The sequence below is a fragment of the Epinephelus fuscoguttatus genome, linkage group LG5 (genome assembly GCF_011397635.1).
Source record: "Epinephelus fuscoguttatus linkage group LG5, E.fuscoguttatus.final_Chr_v1".
Lineage (NCBI taxonomy): Eukaryota > Metazoa > Chordata > Actinopteri > Perciformes > Serranidae > Epinephelus > Epinephelus fuscoguttatus.
Genome location: NC_064756.1, coordinates 30,818,648 through 30,840,837, shown reverse-complemented (window position 1 = coordinate 30,840,837; position 22,190 = coordinate 30,818,648). Strand labels below are relative to the sequence as shown.

The following is a 22,190-nucleotide window of genomic DNA, read 5'->3' as shown; positions in this document are numbered from 1 at the left end:
TTAGTTTTGTCTGTCTGGATAAAAAAATGACATTTAGGGTGTTTTTACAGCTATCAAATGCAAAAGCAGTATGTCTCATTAATGACACAAACAATTCATAATATGTTGCTGCTTACTGTCAGCTGTGATTATCTTTATCACAGCTGTGTTAATATTCAGTACAAAGCATGACCTCGAGTGCGATATTGCTTAAATATAACATTTAGAATCCTGTTGAACACAATGAAATTTGGCAACAAATAATTTTATTGCAGTGTCAAGAAATAACAGGGGTTGCACATTTATACATTCCTCACACATATGTTTGAGTCAGTGTTGAGACATGCACAAGATTTCCTCACTGGCTGTGATTCCTGTAATCATTCAAATCAAAATTGAAAACTGATTACAACTTGGTCGAACAAGCCTTTCTTTTTAGGTACAGTAACATGCTCTGCTTTAGTTCTGCTGTTTTCAGTCCATATATAATTGGGTCCAAAAAAGGGGGAAATATTAAGACTGACACACCAAGAGCCCTTCTGATGAAAGGGGATGCACTCTCAATACGATGAGCAATGAGTGTAAAGGTAGTATTGATTTGAAAAAATAAGAAAACAACTAAATGTGTACCACATGTCTGAATGGCTTTTCTCCGGGCATCTGTATGATTAGTCATGACACATGTACGCAAGATCTGTGCATATGTGTATATTATTATCAACAGTGGTCCACCCTGAAGCACAATTATAATAGCCATTCCATAGTAGTTGTTCAATCTGGTGTCCTCACAGACCAGTTTCAATAATGATGGATTGTTACAATACAAATCCACTATATTTGTCCTGCAAACTTTAAACCGCACAACCAAAACAAACAATGTAACAATAATTACGACATTTATAGTCCATATTGCAATAATAATTCTGATTAAATTATGTGGACTCATGATGGTATTATACCTTAAAGGACAACATATAGCAATGTACCTGTCATATGCCATGGCAGTCAAGATCAGCAGGTTTCCTGTACCATAAAAGTGAATCAGAAAACCTTGAATAATACATGCAGGATATGAAATCAGCCTGTTCTGTGTCACAATGGTGAGAAGAAGCTGAGGAAAAAATGCTGTAGCACCCAACATGTCACTAATGGGCAAGTTGAACAGCAGGATAAACATGGGCTTGTGTAGCTTTTTACTCACAGCAATAGTTGTTAAAACCAACATGTTGCAAAATACAATAATAAAATAAGTAAGTGCACCAAATACAAACGCTGGATAAATATCTGTAGCAGATAAACCCAATGGTGCCAGTGTTAGAAATTCCCCAGCAGATGCATTTGAATACATAATCATACCGTCTTCTTTAGGTTGTTGCCTCATCTATTGAAAGAAATTTGTTTCTCAATACTCAAACTCACACAAACTGATGAAGGATCCTCACCTGAAAGAAATGTTTTTGTTACCAGGCAAAAATTAAATAAAGTTCTATGCATTGATTCAAATGTACTTCTAGTTGCATATCTATTGCAGTATGTTATCTCATCCTCACTGCTCTGAGTTGGAAGGCGCACTGAAAAGACTTTTATTGCCATTTACCATCAACACAAAGATGACTCATGAGGTTAAAGAGCACAATACGTCAGCTGGTGTGACCAAACTGACATCATGAGAGAAACAATTTATCATGCAATGTGGTTTCAAAATAACCCTGTTTGCAGAATACTAATGACATAATGAAAAGTTTAAATAGCATACTTATCTCTGGAATGTAATTTATTTTATCGCTATTTTAAACTACTGAACACTTGATGAATAAAGTAAACCATTAGGCCCTTAAGTCATTGGGCCCTATATAGATGGTCTACAGCAGACGGCGGAGGGCGCATAATCCGTGTCGCAAAATGTCATTGCTATTTAGATGCAGGCGCAGTTGTCATTTTCACGCCCTGCGCCCTCTTCGTCTAACTACCAAATGAACTTGCACTTCTCTGGGTGTGTTGGTCTAAAAATGAGGAGTGGTCAGGCGCAGTCATGGCATGTTACTAGTTAGATGATGTAAAAAGCAAATGCGCCAGTGACGAACAAAAACCTGGTCTAAAGTCAACGGCGCAATATTTCGCTGTTAAACAAGTTAGTAATATGTGTCTCTAGGCGGGTGCACAATGCGTGTGCACTCTGCTCAGACACACACGGAGCAGCCACAAATATGCAAAAGATAACAAATAAAAATATGATTACAATGTGAAAGGTTATTATTGTGCACATCAAAATATTTATCAGAAACACATCTTAATGGTCAGTCATTAATCAGAATGATCTAATCACAGTTAATGATCATCATAATTTGTAATAATGACAAATGAAATTGTGAAATTATCTGACCAATCAATCATTTTTTTGATTGAAAACCAAAGCCCACACATTGCATTTATTTTAACATGTTATACTAGGCTACATTATATTATATTATTTTAATGTTATCTGAGTGTAGAGAGGACACACATACAAATAAGAGGCAGAACACAGCTCTAGGAAACATGTGAAAACAATTAACAAACGTGGGTGGGGGAGAAAACGCTGAACAGGTCCTAGCTGCAGGATCAGCACCTTGGGCAGTCCTGACAGCTGGGCTCTATTATATTATGAAAACAGGTTTGAATAATATTCCACAGATATTTAGTAAGATCTTTCTTGTATTAGTGATCCCACGCCTGCTTTACCTCGGGGAGCTTGGGTGCCTGTCTGCTGTCCCCGTAGATCTGGTTCTGACGGGCCTTCACCTCCCGCACGAGGAGATCCGTCGCCTCATCTGTAAAACGCTCACTCTTTCCAGCTGGTAGGTCTGCCATCTAACTAGCTCTCCGCCATGCGCTCCAATTGTGCCTCTTTTAAAGGGAATGAGAGGTGACACTCTGATTGGCTTATTGAATGATACGCCCAAAACACACCCATGACTGATCACACCCATGGCGTGCAGTCTAAAAACGTGCTGTCTAACTAGCAAGTGACTGGGACACGCCAATGCGCCGCACGCCTGGCACTTCACGTTTTAGACCATCTAAATAGGGCCCACAATGTACTGTTACATTCGACAAAAGTGCCAACAAGAGAGTAACAGAGGCAGAGTGGTTTCAGTTCTACCCCTATTGCTGCTCCAGAAAGCAGTGATTTGAGGTGGTGATCAGAGAAACATAGTTGTGAGAAACAGAGAATTGTGAGGATCTGAGTCCATTTATGCTGCCTTTGTCAGTGACAACAAAACTCCAGCTGACACATTGGGTGTGCTGAACTCACAGGGAAGGCCTTTACATGTCCAATTCAAATTTATACAAGTGGACAAATCATCTATTTAATCTATATTTATTTGCTCCCACAGAAATAAATTCAACATTTTCCACGACAAAGCTAGTCTTAATATTTTGGAGCACTGAATTTATATTAATTTGTCTGTCGTCAGTCTTATGTCCAGATATTTCATCCCCAGTGGTAGCCAGGGGAGAAACCCAAGGAGACTGGCATTACCTTTGATTTTTGCCAGTTGAGACAACGGGGACTGCATTATTAAGACATTCTTATGCATGCAGATAAATGTGAATATTCCATCCTTATTCACCTTGATTTAACTGCCGCCTTTGATACTGCACAACGTAATTTGCCAAGTAGGACATATTCCTAGATCAAGATCCCACGTTGCATTACCGGACCATCATTGCCATTAACCAATCACAGTCCTCTGACATCATCAGTGTACTGCTCCTGTGCTTCTTTCAACAATTCCTTTGAGCTTCTTCAGAGTTCAGCTAGTTTTCTAAATTGAAATTAATATAATTGAACAAAATCCTCAGTGACATTGAACAAAAGCCTCGTAAGCTTCTGCAGGGTTAGCGAGTTAGCTTGCTAATCGGGTTGGCTTTGCTAACAAGTAAACTTGCTGATAGTATATTAGCAAGTTAGCTTGCTATGTAGGTGTGCTATGCTTACATGTAAGCTTGCCAATGGGTTAAAATATTGTTCATTAAGAGGAAGGATGATGTCATTTTGCAGTTGCAAAGACCTGCGAAGGATACAATTGAATTTCCCTTTTTTTTTTAATAGCCTATGAAGAACATTTTTTTGCAAGAATACAGTGCTCGTGTTGATCCAGGACCATCATCATCATTTTTATCCTGCATCATTTGTTTAGGTTAATCCAGGGACATCTTTGCTGTGCTGATCCTGGATAGATTGTCTGTGTTGATCCAGGACTATCAATACTAGGCTGACTCTCGATAATTTGTTTATGCTGATCTTGACCGTCATTGCCATTTTGATCCTGTATACAATTGTTGATGTTGATCCAGGACCATCACTGCTTTGTTGATGTTGACATAAACAAATTATCCAGAATAAACGTGATGATGATGATGATGATGATGATGATAGTCTGGATCAACATATGTGCTTCTGTCCAGGATCAACACAGAAAAAAGGAGGAAAACATGTGTAAATTGCAGGAATTTGCAACTACAAAATGCTATTATCCTCTTTGTCAGTGAACAGCCTATTGGCAAGCTTACTTGTTAGCATAGCATGCCTACTTAGCAAGCTTGCTCACTAATATTTTTGTCTATTGGTAAGTTTATTCATTAGCAAAGCCATCCTAGTTAGCAAGCTAACTTGCTAACCTTGCAGCAGCTTACAAGGTTTTTGTTCAGTGTTACTGAGAAGTTTGTTCAATTATATTAACTTTAATTTGAAAAACTTGCTTAGCTCTGAAAAAGCATATAGGAATTTTGAAAGAAACATCGGAACAGCACGCTGATGATGTCAGAGGGCTGTGATTGGTTGATTGCAATATTGGTCCTGGATCACGATGTGGGATGTTGATCCAGGAGCATGTCCTACTTGGCAAAATCATGTTGCGCCTTTAATACCATTGATCATGCCATTTTACTTTATAGGTTGCATGATTTGGTTGGCATTTCAGGTACAGCTTTAAACTAGATTCATTTTTATCTGACAAATAGACATTTCAACTGTGTATTCTCCTCAGCTCAGGGGTTAGGGGTCAGTCTTGGACCAACAGGCCTCCTGTGGGCCATTTGTTCAGCGGCTTTCAAGACACGCGATATCACCATTAGGCCAATGATACACAGATCTACTTCTCTGATAAAGCCAATAACCTGAAACAACCGTGCTCCCTCCACGATTGCTTCCCTACCACCAAAGATTGGATGTCTCTTAACTTCCTCGATTTGAACCCTGATAAAACAGAAATTCTTTTAGTTTGTCCTGGTCACTTTACCACTCCAGCTGATGAGTTTATTGGTCCGCGTGACTCCAATATCAGCTCTGTCACTAAGAATCCTGGTATCATCTTTGACCAGAAAATGACTTTTGGCCATGTTTTTGACCATCTTTCTATAGAGCTTCCACGTGTCATGTTTTTGTGTGTTTTAGTTTTGTCTGTGTCTCTTTGTGATGTGTTCTATATTGTGATTTATTTTAACTTGATATATTTGTTCATTCATATTTTGTTTTGTGTGTGTGTAAGGGAGTGTAAATAAAGCTCTACTTAGTAACATACTTAATATCAACTATAAATTCAACAGCAACTAAGCAACAAACAAAACAAAGAAAAATAACTGCAAATTGTAAACTAGTCTTAAACTTGCATTTATGATGTGTGTCCCACATTTGCAGTGAGTTTTCCCTGTTTTGCAGTTTTTCAGTCACTGAAGTGGCAGTTCGAGTATTTTTATAGGTTCATGCTTTTTGGGTTGCTTTAGGAAAAATAATCAAATTTCAGGATAAAAGAGTGACATTTAGGGTGTTTTTACACCTGTCAAATGGAAAATAAACAAATCATAATATTTTGCTGCTTACTATCAGCTGTGATTATCTTAATCACAGCTGTGTTAATATTGACAACCTTAAGTGATATTGCTTAAATATAACATTTAGAGTCCTGTTGAACACAATGAAGTTTGGCAACAAATACTTTTATTGCAGTGTCAAGAAAATAACAGGGGTTGCACATTTATACATTCCTCCATAGTACACATATGTTTGAGTCAGTGTTGAGACAAGATTTCCACACTGGCTGTGATTCCTGTAATCATTCAAATCAAAATTGAAAACTGATTACAACTTAGTCGAACAAGCCTTTCTTTTTAGGTACAATAATATGCTCTGCTTCAGTTCTGCAGTTTTCAGTCCATATATAATTGGGTCCAAAAAAGGGGGAAATATTAAGACTGACACACCAAGAGCCCTTCTGATGAAAGGGGATGCACCCTCAATACGATGAGCAATGAGTGTAAAGGCAGTATTGATTTGTAAAATTAAGAAAACAACTAAATGTGTACCACATGTTTGAATGGCTTTTCTCCGGGCATCTGTATGACTAGTCATGACACATGTACGCAAGATCTGTGCATATGTGTATATTATTATCAACAATGGTCCACCCAAAACCACAAGCACACTAGCCATTCCATAGTAGTTGTTCAATCTGGTGTCCTCACAGACCAGTTTCACTAATGATGGATTGTTACAGTACAAATCCACTATATTTGTCCTGCAAACTTTAAACCGCACAAGTAAAACAAACAATGTAAACATCAATGAAAAATTAAGAAACCATATTGCAATAATAATTCTGATTAAATTATTTTGACTCATGATGGTATTATACCTTAAAGGACAACATATAGCAATGTATCTGTCATATGCCATGGCAGTCAAGATCAGCAGGTTTCCTGTACCATAAAAGTGAATCAGAAAACCTTGAGTAATACATGCAGGATATGAAATCACCCTGTTCTGTGTTGCAATGGTGAGAAGAAGCTGAGGAAAAAAAGCTGTAGCACCCAACATGTCACTAATGGGCAAGTTGAACAGCAGGATAAACATGGGCTTGTGTAGCTTTTTACTCACAGCAATAGTTGTTAAAACCAACATGTTGCAAAATACAATAATAAAATAAGTAAGTGCACCAAATACAAACGCTGGATAAATATCTGTAGCAGATAAACCCAATGGTGCCAGTGTTAGAATTTCCCCAGCAGATGCATTTGAATACATAATCATACCGTCTTCTTTAGGTTGTTGCCTCATCTATTGAAAGAAATATGTTTCTCAATACTCAAACTCACGCAAACTGATGAAGGATCCTCACCTGAAAGAAATGTTTTTGTTAACAAGCAAAATTTAAATAAAGTTCTATGCACTGATCCAAATGTACTTCTAGTTGCATATCTATTGCAGTGTGTTGTGTTATCTCATCCTCACTGCTCTGAGTTGGAAGGAGCACTGAAAAGCCTTTTATTGGCATTTACCATCAACACAAAGATGACTCATGAGGTTAAAGAGCACAATACGTCAGCTGGTGTGACCAAACTGACATCATGAGAGAAACAATTTATCATGCATTGTGTTTTCAGAATAACCCCGTTTTCAAAATACTAATGACATAATAACAAGTTTCAATAGAATACTTATCCTGGAATATAATTCATTCTACCACTATTTTAAACTCCTGTCCCCTGGTATGTATAAAAGTTGTTGAGTTTGAAACTTGATGAATAAAGTAAATCTTTAGGCCCTTTAGTCACTATGTACCGTACATCAGCTTTCTTGCCAAAATGAATAAATACATTACAATTCCAAAAAAAGTGCCAGCGAGACAGTAGCAGAGACAGAGAGGTTTAAATTCTATAATTCTGAGTAATTTTGCAGGAAAAAATGATAATGAACGATTAAATAACCAAGACCTTTTTAAGTAAATGAATATCCTTGGACACAGGGAGGGTCAGGCAGAGGATCGGAGTCTGACAATCATGATATATGAATAAATATTTGTGGGTCTATGATATGAAACACAATAAACAAAATATATACATATATTACATACACAAACATCACCCAGGCCAGATGTGCCGATCACTGGGACAAGGAAAAAACAAACTGGAGGCCAGTATCCCTGCTACTTTCAGGCAGCCAGAGGATGCAAAAGCAGAGGGTGATGCGTTGTATGTTGTTATATTAAAGCAACTCTTACCTTTCTTGCATTTCACACAGCACGTAGAAAAAATTTGAACATCCACAACTCCCGCCTCCCTCCAAAGTCCCATCCTCCTCCTCCTGCAAGTCCACCTCCCTCCATTACGTCCTCATTATAGACATAGCCGTTGGCAAGGTAACGTTAGATACATGGAAGAGGAGGGCGAGTGTAATGTTACAACAAAGACAGTCAAACGCAACCCCGGAGTTTTAAAACTCAACCGGAGTCAGTGATGACTGATGAGTTTTAGAATAAGGTTACAGTGCTAACGTTAGATAGTAGCGTTAACGTTACTAGTAAGTGGAAACGCACAAGGAAGATAATGTTTATGTTTCAGAGGCTACGCTACAGTAGGCTAACGTTAGCCATTAGCAACTGGATGCCGTGTTGTCATAATGTTATGAACTGAACTGAACTGAACTGAACCAGCGCAAAAACGAAATGACATTTTGCATACCCCAAGCAAACAGAAACAAAACATATTTGCAACATAAAAGAAAGAACATATAGTGCAATAGTAAGATGAAAAGGGTTGACATTTCACAGTCAAAAACACATCCTGAGAGCAGAACTGGGAGCTCCTCTTCACATTATAGCACCATGAATTGTTTGTGTATACACCACAGAGCTTACCAGATGATGCTGCCGTCCTGTCTGCTCTGTGTAGTGTTAGCCCTGTTAGCTCAACACTGGAGTCTAATATGTTACCATTCATCCATGTCTCAGTGAACACAATGATGCAGCAGTCCCTCACTCCTTGGTGAGTGGATCTCCATAGTCGAATGTAATCCATTTTCGTGTCCAGTGAGCGGACATTTGCCAGAAGGACACTAGGAACAGCTGGTTTGATGGGGTTAGCTCTTAGCCTAGCTAACCCCTCCGCGCTTCCCCCGCTCCCGCGTTCTGTCACAGCGCTGCCAGCGTCTCCCTGTCAGGACAGCTCCAGGCGAAACCATGGTCATCTCAGGGCTTGCTCAACGTAGCAGGCCAAGCTTGCTACACATCCTGAGCTCTCTTGGTTGTAGCGTTAGATCTCTGCAGCAGTTTCTAATGTCTGTTAGAAACTCGTGAAGTGTGTTGCACTGATGAATTTACTTCTTGTTGCATCATTTCTTTCTTTTGCCAACTGATTTCCCTGTTGGAGCGACTGGAGGTGGAAGCGGTGGTCTGTATTTGTTTGCTTTTGTTACGGAGAAAAGTTTATATCCACAAGGGTCCCTGTCACTAGTTTATATCCACAAGCGTCCCTGTTACTAACCTGTTTGTTGTCTCAGACTCAAGGGTGGAGGGTGTGGGGGGTGGTTACGCTAGCGGTTACGTCAGTCGGAGGTCTCCACATGGGGAAGACAGACAGGACAGGAGAAAACGCAGACCAATCATTGCATTCGGACAGAATGCAATGATTGGTCGGAGTTTTCTTAGAACCATATGAGAATGGTATAATGATGAGTTTTCATCTCTGGTGGAATTCACTTACTTATTTTAGTGTGCCATCAGCGTATTAATAGCATTTTAACCTAAACAAAGAAAAGTGTAAAATTTCCCGAAAGGTAAGGGTTGCTTTAATGGAAACACACTGAAAATGATAACACGTGGTATGGCATGACCCAGATGTGCCTTCTATGATGTAGTCTTTAGTGACATAGCAAGACACAACGACCTTGGGGGAATGTTTTTTTCTGGTGGATCCAGAGAGGATGAAAATGAAAACAATAATTCGTTATGTTGCTTTGTTACTGCTATAATGTAACATATTACTGTAACGCATTACTTTTGTGATGTTTTACCCCCAACACTGGTTTTCACACAGAAACACACGATTGTGGAGATCTAAGTTAGGGAACGTGCAGTCTGCCTCTCCCACACCCTAACCGAAAGACTTTATACCTCCACCAAGACCCAATGGGAGGCATGCTATTCTATGCTAGCTCATTGCAAGATGGTTAGCAGAGGTGGGAGTAAGTCACACATGTCGAGTGTGACTTAAGCCCCAAGTCACTGTGGTGAGAATCAAGCAAGTCATTGCTCAAGTCAAGTAAGTCACAAGTTAAGTCATACATTCAAACTCAAAAAGATAATATAGCATGAGCTGCACTTAGTGGTGGAATGTAACTAAATACATTTACTCGATACTGTAGGTATAAATCTGAGTCTTTTCTTCCTATGCCACTCTCTGCTTCTACTGCACTACATTTATCTGAGAGCTTTAGTTACTAGTTACTTTACAAATTAAGATTTTTGCACACAAAACATATGAAAACGTAAAAGTGCAGCTGGAACTATTAGTAAATTAATGAAATTACAGAAAATAAAGTGGCAAATATTCTGATAATCCTTTTAGTCATTTTTTTTTTAAAGTAAACACATTTCATGGTTCCAGCTTCACAAATCTAAGGATGTTTTGCTGCTTTTGCTGTTTATCATTGACTCATTTTTATGTATTTATTAATACTGTCGGGAATGGAGTGCTGGTTGTCTGTGTTAACAATGCAGTTTACACTTTTTTTTAACTTCTGATTTATTAAAAACTGTTCTGACAAAACATGTTGCTGAATTTAGCAGCAGACTTCAGTAATAGTAATATAAAGTGGTAGTAAAAGAAATAACTTTTGGCATTCATTTTTTTTCCATGATATAAAGGTAGAACGGTAAATCAGTAACACATTCTCAGCCCTAATCACTAAATACATATTTCAAGGTATGTTGCTGAGTTTATTTTATCACAAGCAATTTTCTAATGTAGGTTGAAAATGAAGTCAGGCGGGGAAAGACAGAGATATCATGTACTGACGTTGAGTGACGGACCTGTCAGTCTAGGTGTCATTCTCTTCTGCAAATTCTGATTTAATACTTTTTTGCTATGTCTTGTGAAACTCTTGTAGTTTTATTTCTCATATCAATGGTACCTTTGGCAACAGGAACAATCCCTTTTTGTTCTGGTTACATATACAACACACAGTTGCTGAAGACAAAAATTTAGCTTAGACTGGTTGTTAGCCGTTACAGACATGGACAGTGCAACAGGTACCAGAGCTCTGTAAAGACATTTTAGAAAATGCTAAGTTAACATTAGTTAAATATTTGTTAAGAAATAAATCAGTATTTGCTTAACTGAAGGAAAATTACTTTAGAAAAGAACCAGCGATGGCGGTTAGCCACCAAGAGTAGCCACTGGGACGAACCACAGACGTGGGACAAACTAGCTTACTGCTATTTCCGCTATCTCAATGGAAGTTGCACACATTATCATTTGTAAAGTAGTACCCTCAGGAATAAGGTGGATAAGTAGGAACTTTTATGATTAGATTTTGGTGGTCAAAGGTCAAGGTCACTCTGACCTTGCATCTGTCTCATTCTCATGAACAAAATACCTCAGACAGGCCTTGTAGGAGTCTCTGCGAATTTGGCATTAATGTCAACTTAAACTCAAAGATGAACTGATTATTGACCAAGGATTTGGTGGTTGGAGGTCAAGGTCACTGTGACCTCACAAAACAGGTTGGTAATTATGACAATAGGACAATAGGATAAAATTATGATATTTTATATCCAGAGGGTCAAAGGTCAACTTTACTGTGACATCATAATGTTCTGCAAAAACACTTTTCCAGCCATTACTCAACACCATAAGTCGGGAACAGGAGGGGGGAATTAGCTCAGCTCAAAGACATCAAGCCTTAACTGGTGTGTTGTAGGCACACGTTGGCCTTCATCATGGCTCAAAAAAGTTTGGCCTTATTTTCAACCGGAGCACCTGAGGATGAATTCCATAACCAATATGCTGTGATTTTCTCCTCCATCTTGACTGTAAGGGGGCTCGTAGGGACAGTTCCACTCGGCACAGCTCCATGTTACAGCTGTGATGTAGATTTGTTTCGTCCACTGCATCATACCACACCTGAAGCATTTCAGAAGCAGAGCGTTTTGCCTGCCTGATTTTGTAGACTTGCAGATTTTGATGATTTGGTCATTTTTCTTTGATATTTGTGCTTCTACCATAGGTTAGTCAGCAGGCTGTGTAGTTAAATGGTTTCTTTTGTTGTCTGTTTTAATTTTGTTTATTTCCTACTTTGTTATGCGTAGCCCACACACAAAGTTAATACTGTTCACAATCCAGTTATAAACGACATGGATCAAAGATGTGTGTCTGCATTTCACTTATTAAAAATACATTTATCCTTATAAGTATTTGTAACTATATTTCACATATAATGCCTCTTAGCAGAAGAAATTTCAGTTGAAAAAATGAAAACAGCCCAGGCAGCTGCCTGGTGGAGATCTACACGTTTAAAGTAAATGTATGTAAATATTGAGTACACCTGGTTAAAGAAGTTTGCCTTTCCACACAGCTCCATGCTAATTCTTAATTAACACTGATATATACCGTATTAACTATTACTTTAGGGTGACAGCATCATTGATGCTACAGAATATGTCATATGTATTTGAACGTTCATAGGATAATGCTTTACATTTGTTGATGAAGCACAAAAGGTTATAAGATAATCATAACGTAATGAAGGACTACCCAGTAACTGCTACAGCAAGACATAGTAATGAATGTTTAGGTAATCGGTATGTCTTTTTTTGCCGCTCAGCAGTTGATTCAGAGTTAATCAGGGACAACTCATGAAGAAAGGGTCAGAATGTTGAATCAGGCATTTATTAATTTAATTTTACAAAATGATTTAATAATATAGTATCCCAAAGTCAATTCCTTATTAATGATTTGTAAGCTGTGTTGTAAAAATACAAGGATTAACTTATATTTTTGTTGATGCATAAAGTTATTGGAAAACACACACGCACACACACAGTATATACTGGCACAATTTAATGTTAAAATTAATGGTTGAATCGTACTGCACATCCTTTTCTGTTTGTCTTTCTTTCTTTTGGACTGAGCTCCTAAATCTTACGTTCTTAACCTAACTGTGCTTAATAAAAGAACACCATGACAATTGAATCTTATATTGTAAATTGTGCTGGGTTTTTTTTCATTAAATGACTGAACAATGTGAAATTTCCTTCAGAATATTTGGATTTTATTAATGGACCACACCAAACATCAACACATCTTGTATATGCTGTACACATTAGTTTTTTGATTATTGCAGTATCATTAATGGATATAAAATTATTTGCAGACACCATGTGCATGTACATGTGCATGGTAAATATACAGAAATGTAAACAGTTAAGAAATTCACTCTTCTTTATAGCAAATAATATTTCAAAAATAATGTCGAAGACAGTTTTCAATTAAAAAAGAGTTTAATTAAAATGTATTGATGAATGATGAATAAAGTTATTAGATGTTGAGAGGATGTGCAGTATGAGACTGATATCTCCATTTAGAATTTTACACTGTTGTACTTAAATAAAAAAAAGATGTACACACCAATAGAAATACAAAGGAAAAGCTATTTTTGCCAACGTTGTAACAAACAAAGTCAAGTAGTATATTGTTATAACTGCAGTAAGATGCACACAGTTTCACTCATCTTATCATGACCAAATGTGAGACCCCAACACTCGCTGCCATTGACCAGACACAATATGTTCCACACCTTTTTCAAACTTTCTTTTTTCCATATAGAATCACAACAAACAAAGCTTTTGGACGTGATGTTAGATTGTGTTCTACTTCATGCACTTCTTATGGTCCCATGCACAGCTGATAGTGTTTACACTATCAGAGAGGCTGCAGAGATAACGCAGTTTTGTGGTTGGTATTGCGATTGTTAACCATCTTGTGTAAAGATTTAGATGGATACTCTGTTTTTTAAGACTCGCAGGAGAGTGTTTCGTATTTCACTTGTATACAGCCCATAAACTATTGGATTCAGAAGCGGGGGTACAAGAAATATTAGCATGCCCATTATCTTTTGCAAGTCAGCAGAGACATTTTTGAACCTATGTGATAAAATGGTGAAAGTTCCCACAATCTCAAATATGATCAATATCAGCAGCTGTGCAACGCACGTGTTGACAGCTTTCATCTTCACTTCAGACCTCCTTGTAACCACACATGTGATCAGAATCTTCACATAGGAAAATACCTGAACAGACACACTTACAGCTTGCATGACAGCTGTGTTAAACAACCCAATGATATTATTGACTGTCTTGTTTCCACATGTGATTTTCAGTAGAGACGGGTTATCACAAAACACATTCATAATCACAGACTTGCACCTGGGGAGCCTTGTCTGTAAAGAGAACAATGATACAATCAGGACAAAGTCAAGACCCCAAATTAGACAGATGATAAAAATAACGACTCTGGGGGTCATCAGAGAGCTGTAGCGCAGCGGCATGCAGATGGCAGCATAGCGATCAAAAGACATTGCTGCAAGAATGAACAAAATCCCACCTCCATACATGTGCAATAAGAAAGCTTGTAAAACACAGAGGGGATAGTAAACCTTATTTGTCTCTGTCACAATGTCTGAAAGCACTTTGGGTAGCATTGCAGTTATGCCAATCAGATCATTGAGGGGAAGACTAAACAGGATGAAATACATTGGTTTGTGCAGGTTTCTCTTCAGAATGATCAAAGTCAACAAGGTCAGGTTGCAAAAAATGCCAAAAAAATAAATTGCAATCCCTAGAAAAAATATGGGATACTTTCCTCCAGGTGGAATAACAAATGGGTCGAGGGTTAACTCATAGCTGAACCCAAAAGAGTCGTTCTCCATTTTTTCTCCACTAACTGTAAGTACTGCAGTTACAAATGAGACAACATGTCACTCAAAGGAAGTGCCACAGTAAGTGTTGTTAACTGTTCTGCCGATCTGGCTTTATTCAATGTTAACAGAACCATAGTTTACGTCACCTTTTGCCCTTGGGATTGTCATTGGCTTTGCAAAGACGAATAACATGATGATTACTGAAAGTATGAAGTCATAGGTGCAGACTTGTGGTGGGACTACAAGAGGAATTTCATTTTGACAGAAAAAAAAGACAATAAAGACTTTTATTTTGACAGAATTAAAGACAGTAACACCATAAATTGATACAGAAAATCACAAACTGGGACCAAAAAAAATCACCAGAATGCAGGAAAGTAAGTGTTTGATGCTTAAAATGTTCTTGTTGGGGGCCCCTAAACCTGCCTTTTTAAATGTGGCCTCCTAAATGTGGAAACAAAACCTACATACCCATATGAATTCTGCCTTACATACATACCTATACAAACTATTTAAACCCAGCAGGTATTTAAGTTTTTATTTTTATTATTAAACCCTTTTTGTTTGTTCTCCAGGAATAATGTGTGTAAATATTTTATGCTCCTTAGTGAAGTTTGGAATTCAATAAACTTTGAGTGATGAAAAAAGAAAACCAAGAATGTTTAGAGCTAACGACCTGTGATTGAATCAATTAAGGCAAAGTTGTAACATCAAATTAAAGATGAGTATGATATTATGATATTTGGTTCTATTATTTCTTTACAATATAAGATGAAACCTAACATATAACATCACAAAACCATCTCATTAAAAAAGCAATAACACACACCTTAAACAAAATCAGATAGAAGTAAGAAAAAAATGGTTAAGACTGACTGATACTAAAAGATCAAATAAAAGCCAATATAGACAATAACACCATTCCACCATGCCACTATTAAATGTCCACTCAAAGTCCTTAAAAGATAAATGTTTAAATAATGTCCATTTAATAGTGAGCATAGAAGTGTTTCCTTCCACCACATGACCCCCACATCCTGTACACACTACAGAGGAAGTATCTCTATATGTTAAGAAATACATATAACAGCATTTTGTAAAAAAACATATCAATATAAGTGTGTGTAATTTATGAACCTGGCACTGAGGGAAATTACTTTACCTAATGCTCAGAAAAGTGCACTCACTGGTTCCCCTGTAGTGAGTGAAACTGTAGAAACATTCTCCATTTATTATTGTAACTTTCCTCTTTTATAAGGCTGTACGATATTCTCTCAATACCCATTTCCTTGTACAGCTCTATACGTTTGGACAATCAATCAGAAGAAACTGGCCTTTTTATATTTTCACAATCACAGTCACCTTACCCTAATAAATCTATAGTGTGTTTGTTTCAGATTTCAATTTTTTTTAATCCAGCAATAGCGATGGTGACTGTTTAAATGGTGGATGATCAAGTCTAATGTTTAAACCACATTATGGCCTACAGTTCTGCAGGTAAGGCCTGGCTAGAGTTAGAAATCTTGCTCCAAACTTTTCTGAAATCTTCTCAATCTTATTCATATTTTCAGCGAAAGGGCCACTGCAACAATGTTCTGTAACTATAATAAACACCAATGGGCAGAGTTACATCAGCTACATGCCTCATTACTTTGTCAAAACACCTTTATTAATGAGCCCCTTTGAGATATAATTAAATGATGTATTATTAACTGTCTCACATCGTAATTAATCCCTGGACAATTAGTAAACCTCCGGCTGATAATGATATTCCTCGCTGTTTGCTAACGAAGGATGTTGCTTAATAACACCCAAGGGAGACTGTGACATGTGAGACTGCATGTGGCACAATAACTTGTAAACATTTGATTCCCTCATTTTAATCACTATGTTTTCAAATATGTGAAACATTTGAATAGATCAAAATCACAGTTAAAGTATCACAACATAGTCTTTACTCTACTTTACTTTTTTTCTCTATTTGTGTGTGATGTTTTCCAAAAAATGAAAAATCCACAGTTTTGATGAATAAATTAAAAATGTAAAACATATTACAATTGTACTGTCCAGCCTTTTTATTCTTTTACTGTGTCCCAGAAGAAAACTGCTCATTGAAACAGTGCACTGAAGTGGTCACATCAGACCTCTGGGAACCAAGGACTTTGTTCATGCACGCAGAAGAGCCGCTAGGACATTAGGACATCAGGAAAGACTAATCATCTTCTCACCCAAGAGAAATGGACACGGACAAATGGACCCCTTAGGTTGCTTTATAATTGATTTGATCCTTTAATTACTTTCTGTGGTCTTTCTCCAAGTAAAATATGATAATCTATAATAATTAGGGTAATTAATTCTGTTGCCTCACAGCTAAGTGCAAGTTGCAAAACTACTATCTGGGGACTTTTTTTTTTTTTTTACAGTTAATACAATTTTTATTTCTTTATTCATTTCTTTTCCCTTTTTTTGGTGTGTACACAGGTTTCCTCTCAATCCAAATACATTCACCAACTGTAAATTGTTCTGTAAGAGGCCTATGAGCGGCCCATACATCTGCTTTTTATATTAATCCAGTTGTGTAATCGCACAGCATATCCTCATACAGTGGTTCATATCATGTCTAACAAATTAGCACCCCACAAATGGCGTTGTCACGTTACATCCTTAACATAAAGTTAAAGGTAAATCTAAATAGGTTAGGTATAGAAAACTAAAGTTATGTAGGTAAGGTTAATGAAAAGAAACACAATTGCATGTCTTTGCCCTACATACTTAATGTAAACTAACATTCCTGATGTAAAGTTACGTAGGTTAGGTTTAGGAAAAGAAAGATATTTGGGCGCTACCACCTCATGTACTTAACTTAAAGCATAGGTTAGGTTTAGGAAAGGTATGAGGAGAAGAAAACATGGTGGCAGCATAAATAACTCAACGTTTACTTGGTTTCACACAGGACACAAACACCAGTCTGCTGGGGGAAAGTACTGGTTGTTTGACACATCCACCACCCCAACCTATCTTCACATGCAAACTTTTGTTGTTTGTACTATGTCTTACCTTATGTCCGTCAGTGCATTGGTCACATGATCGCTTTTCTGTTTACTCAAAAATAAATATTTCTGCCTCCTTATAGACTATATTTTAGACTTATCTAAATATCTGTCATGACACGTGTGAATTATGCAGGGTTTTAGGTCATTCAGTCAACTTGCAAAGATTTAATGTAACAAGTTAAATCATGTAAGAGCTCTCTCCACCGTTGACTTTATTTTAAGGATGTATTGCACTCTGATTTGATTAAGGTCAGATTAAACTTGTCATTTCACAGACCACAGGTAGCCCACTGCAAAACACAGACAACTCTCTGTATGTAGATATAAACAGCTTATTCTGAGATACCAAAAACACAATGATTCTTATTCTCAGGTGATATAAATGATTGAAAACATAGTTAAGTATATTGTATACCATTCCTGCCAGTAGATGCCCCTAAATCCTGCACACTGAACCTTTAAACCCAAACCCTGACTGTTTTGCTGGCATGTAATTGCATAGCGTTTTATTGATTTTTAGTCATGAAATTGAAAGAGCTAAATTAAATTTCAAAGTCAAGATTTCCATCTGCACAAGGAGCCTAACTTCTCTTAGATAAAACACCAGCACTCTAGTGGCAAGGACAGTGAACTGATGTCACATGTTACTCGCACAAAACTTAAATAACAGGAGTTCTTGCTGCTGAGTCGGGATTCCCCCCTACACCGGCAAGGCACTATCATCTGGGGAAGCAAAAGCAAATGTGTTTTTTCAGCATACAACAGTGACTATGCCTGGTTGAAGGTTTTATTGAACATTTATTGTGTATATACATGGTGAACATCAGCATTGTTAGGGTGTAACATTTAATGTCACAGTGATGTAATTTAATTGTGTGTGTTGTAATGATGTTATTGTCCCTGCAAACACAGAACACATTTGTGCTTTGATAATAAAAGTATTTCTACAGGAGAAGGAGACTGATTTCAAAAAAGTAAGTATTGTTTTTATATAAAAAGCATTTTTTATTATTTTTTTAATTGAATCAGTTTATATTTTTCTTTTACTCAGATTAGTTATTGTAAGTATTGCATGTGTTATTTTTCTTTTTTTCTTTTGCACTTGATGTCTTTTTGTGCTAAATAATGCAGGGTACCCGATATGCCTCCTAAAATGTTTGCATTTGATTGTTGTACTTTGTACTTTTTTCCATTTTTCATCTCTACCACTGAAGCTTCTTACATTTTTTTTCTCTTTTAGGTCTTTAATCAGTTTAAACAGAATGGAAAGCAACGTGACAGGTGATATCCTGAGGATCCAAGGCTTTGACATTTCTCCAGAGTTCACCTACCCGCTGTTTTTCTTGCTGCTGTTTGTTTACTTCACCCTGCTTTTTTCCAACATAGGAGTCCTTGTGCTTATCATCACTGAGAAGAGTTTGCACCAGCCCATGTACATTCTTTTTTGTAACCTGTCTGTCAATGATCTAATAGGTAACACAGTCCTGCTGCCTCAGCTGATGGCTCACATCATTTCAACCGAACGCTTTATCACCTATAACCAATGTGTGGTTCAAGCCTTTCACAGCCACACATTTGGATCAGCCTCACATATGATTCTCATCATTATGGCCATAGACAGATATGTGGCGATATGTCATCCCTTAAGGTACAGGTCAATTATGACTACCAAAGCTGTGATTGGGCTGTCAGCGAGTGCATGGGGGGTGTCCTTGCTGCTGGTGTCTGTTTTGATTGGTCTCACAGTGAGACTATCCCGCTGTAGATCAGTTATACAAAATGCTTACTGTGACAACGCGTCACTGTTCAAGCTTTCTTGCGAGGATGTGTCTATCAACAACATCTATGGACTCTTTTTCACTGTGCTGCTGTTTGGTTGCTCAATGGGAGGCATCGCTGCCACCTATTTCAAAATAGCTCTCATCTGCCTGGTCAAGAAAAACAAAGAGTTGCAAAACAAAGCAATTCAAACTTGCGCCAGCCACCTTGTCCTTTATCTTATTATGCTCTGGTCGGGGTTTCTAACAATCATACTGCATCGATTCCCAAATTACCCAGATTTAAGAAAGATTGCTTACATTTTATTTCATGTGATTCCTGCTAATTTAAACCCAATTATTTATGGGATGCAGACAAGGTCATTACGTGATAAAATTATCCAAATACTGCAAAGAAAAGTGACTCCAACCTGATACCATTCTTTTTTCTGTTCATACTTTGCAACTTTGAGCATAAAGACACACTAACTGTTTTAACTTGTCCTAAAGCCTGTCTGTATCTGGAACTCAAAACATGTTTTATACCCAGATATCTGTTTCAATTGAAGCATTTCCTCCATTTTAATTTTAGTTGCAGTTCTTTCTGCATGCACATAGATGCACAGTCTTTGTCTTCTGTTACCAGATCCCATGTGGTTTGTGGATACATTCAGACTATTTGCAAGTCAAATTATCATCACAAAGTGTGAAGACAATAGGATGAGTGTCTCTGGCCCCTGTGTGCATGGAGCCCAGTAGCAAGCTCTCTACCAACCTCTTGTGTCTCAGTGCTGGAATAGCATGAGAGTCACTAAAATCACAATTTCCACTGACCTTGCCCAAAGTGTTCCTGTCATGAGGAGCATCCATGAGCATAAGATTACTGATTTTCATGTTTGTTTTTACTGAGTTGCAGGGATTATGGTAATGCTTCATGTTGTGTCATCAGATTTAAACTCAGAATAAGATCAAGTCATCATTTTGTGTCACTGCACTACAACAATACAATGCAAAAAAACCACTTTACTTGTTGTTCATATGATATTGTGCATACAACTGTATAAGCTTTTAACAATACCCAACGCACTCACACTCGTTGGTGCTAAAACTCCAAAGGTTTGTTTTATTTTATTCAGAATATCCAAGATTAACAGCTATTTGTTTTTTGACCTGTTAATATGGATCAATGATTTAATTTCAGAAAAATTTTATTTGGATAGTCTGCCAGTGGATGGTTTATAGAGTATTTAGAATGTTTCAGTAGCTTATCAGCCAATAATTGATTATTTCGCTTTGTCTGCAGATGTAGATGTAGATGAACAGATCATCTGTAGAGTATATGTAACACTTCATGTACATACATATTATCAGTTGAACCTGAACTATTCATTCAACCATTCACTCAAGTTCAACAATAGTATTCTGCGACTATACTCGTGAATTTTCTTTTAAAATCTATAGGTAGACATATATGGAGAAGTCAAAACAGTTGAATTGTTGAATCTCAATTAATGAGCCATTGAAATGTTACAAACTATCTGCCAGCGGACTATCCAAATAAAGTGTTACCCTGAACAATTCTCCACCTGACAGTACACATTTATCATTTTGTTTTTCCAAATCAAAACTGATTTATAGCAAACTACTACAGATGAAGCATTCTCTTTTCCCTTGGTTTCAGATTAAAGAGTCATAGCCCATTTTGTAACATTAAGACCAGGGATAATACACATCAAGAGCCAAGCAAATGTTGATGGTCCAGGGGATTTAAGGGATAATCCATGTGAGCTACCCTGAGACGCTGTTTTCTCCTGCTCTGATTTTATGTTCTTGCTTGCCTGGTTTTTATCTCTGTAATATACTGACTCCTCTGTAAAGTTGGATGATTCTCTCTCATTATCTGGTTCATGTCATGAGAGTAAAATTACATCTTTTCTACCTCCTCCTGAAGTATATTACAGTCTACTATATACAAATCACATTTATTATTACCTCATACTAATGTGTCTGTTTACGTATTTATGTTAAAAAAAAAAAAAAAAAATCAATCTAATAGCTAAAATAAAGCCACATTTCCAGTTTTTCTAGAAATATAAAATTAAACTGGAACCCGATGTTCTCTGTCATGGCATTATCAGAGCAACAATAGTCTGTCCAGTGTGTTGTTTGTTTCATCGTTGTCCTTTTGTACTGTATTAGTAAAATCTGTTTATTATTACCCTTGACTTACTGTTTCAGACACAATGGAATAAATGTACAGAACCTAATCAATAAATATGTATTTATTTATAATAAAAGCACAAAATTGTGGAAATATCATCAATAGAAAAAGTATTGATTAGCCAACACGCTTGATATTTCTCGGCTGAGCTTGCTAACTTTCACACATCATTGGGACAAAAGTTGTAACAACAAAACCCATGAACAAGAACTTTATCAAAGAGTTCTACTTATAATTAGGTCTACAGCAGGGTGGGTGATGACACTGCCTCCAGAACAGACTGTTTCTCATTGGATAAAGTCTAGGAATTAAAGCTGGGGTTGGCAGTTTAATTTTTAGGTAAAATTCCCATAATAAACTTTAGGCATGTTGTAATTCAGGAGGACTGAGAGAACGCTAGACTTCTCACCTTCTCTTGTCTCTGTTTTCACGCTAACCCATGA

General features: G+C 37.2%; 4 protein-coding genes across 5 annotated transcripts; 1 reads left to right on the top strand and 3 right to left on the bottom strand.

The window, feature by feature from the left end:
• Positions 1-385: 385 nt before the first annotated feature.
• Positions 386-1,402, bottom strand: LOC125889029 (putative gustatory receptor clone PTE03). The gene has a single exon (XM_049576679.1). The coding sequence runs from the start codon at positions 1,358-1,360 to the stop codon at positions 386-388; it is 975 nt and encodes a 324-aa protein (XP_049432636.1). The 5' UTR covers positions 1,361-1,402.
• A 4,701-nt stretch (positions 1,403-6,103) lies between these two features.
• LOC125889028 (olfactory receptor 52B2-like) lies at positions 6,104-8,121 on the bottom strand. The gene is made up of 2 exons (XM_049576678.1): positions 8,022-8,121; positions 6,104-7,139 (listed from the first exon to the last, which is right to left on the bottom strand). The coding sequence occupies exon 2, from the start codon at positions 7,076-7,078 to the stop codon at positions 6,104-6,106; it is 975 nt and encodes a 324-aa protein (XP_049432635.1). The 5' UTR covers positions 7,079-7,139; positions 8,022-8,121.
• Positions 8,122-13,660: 5,539 nt separating this feature from the next.
• Positions 13,661-14,725, bottom strand: LOC125888843 (olfactory receptor 52B2-like). Its single transcript, XM_049576467.1, has one exon. It carries the CDS (start codon positions 14,723-14,725, stop codon positions 13,790-13,792), a length of 936 nt encoding a protein of 311 aa, XP_049432424.1. The 3' UTR covers positions 13,661-13,789.
• A 1,058-nt stretch (positions 14,726-15,783) lies between these two features.
• On the top strand, positions 15,784-19,961 carry LOC125888844 (olfactory receptor 52N4-like). Of its 2 annotated transcripts, XM_049576468.1 has the most exons (2): positions 15,784-15,805; positions 19,051-19,961. In XM_049576468.1, the coding sequence occupies exons 1-2, from the start codon at positions 15,784-15,786 to the stop codon at positions 19,959-19,961; spliced, it is 933 nt and encodes a 310-aa protein (XP_049432425.1). The 2 variants fall into 2 exon arrangements, with proteins under 2 accessions (XP_049432425.1, XP_049432426.1); XM_049576469.1 differs by lacking the exon at positions 15,784-15,805 and having other exon boundaries at positions 19,032-19,961.
• The last annotated feature ends 2,229 nt before the right edge of the window (positions 19,962-22,190 follow it).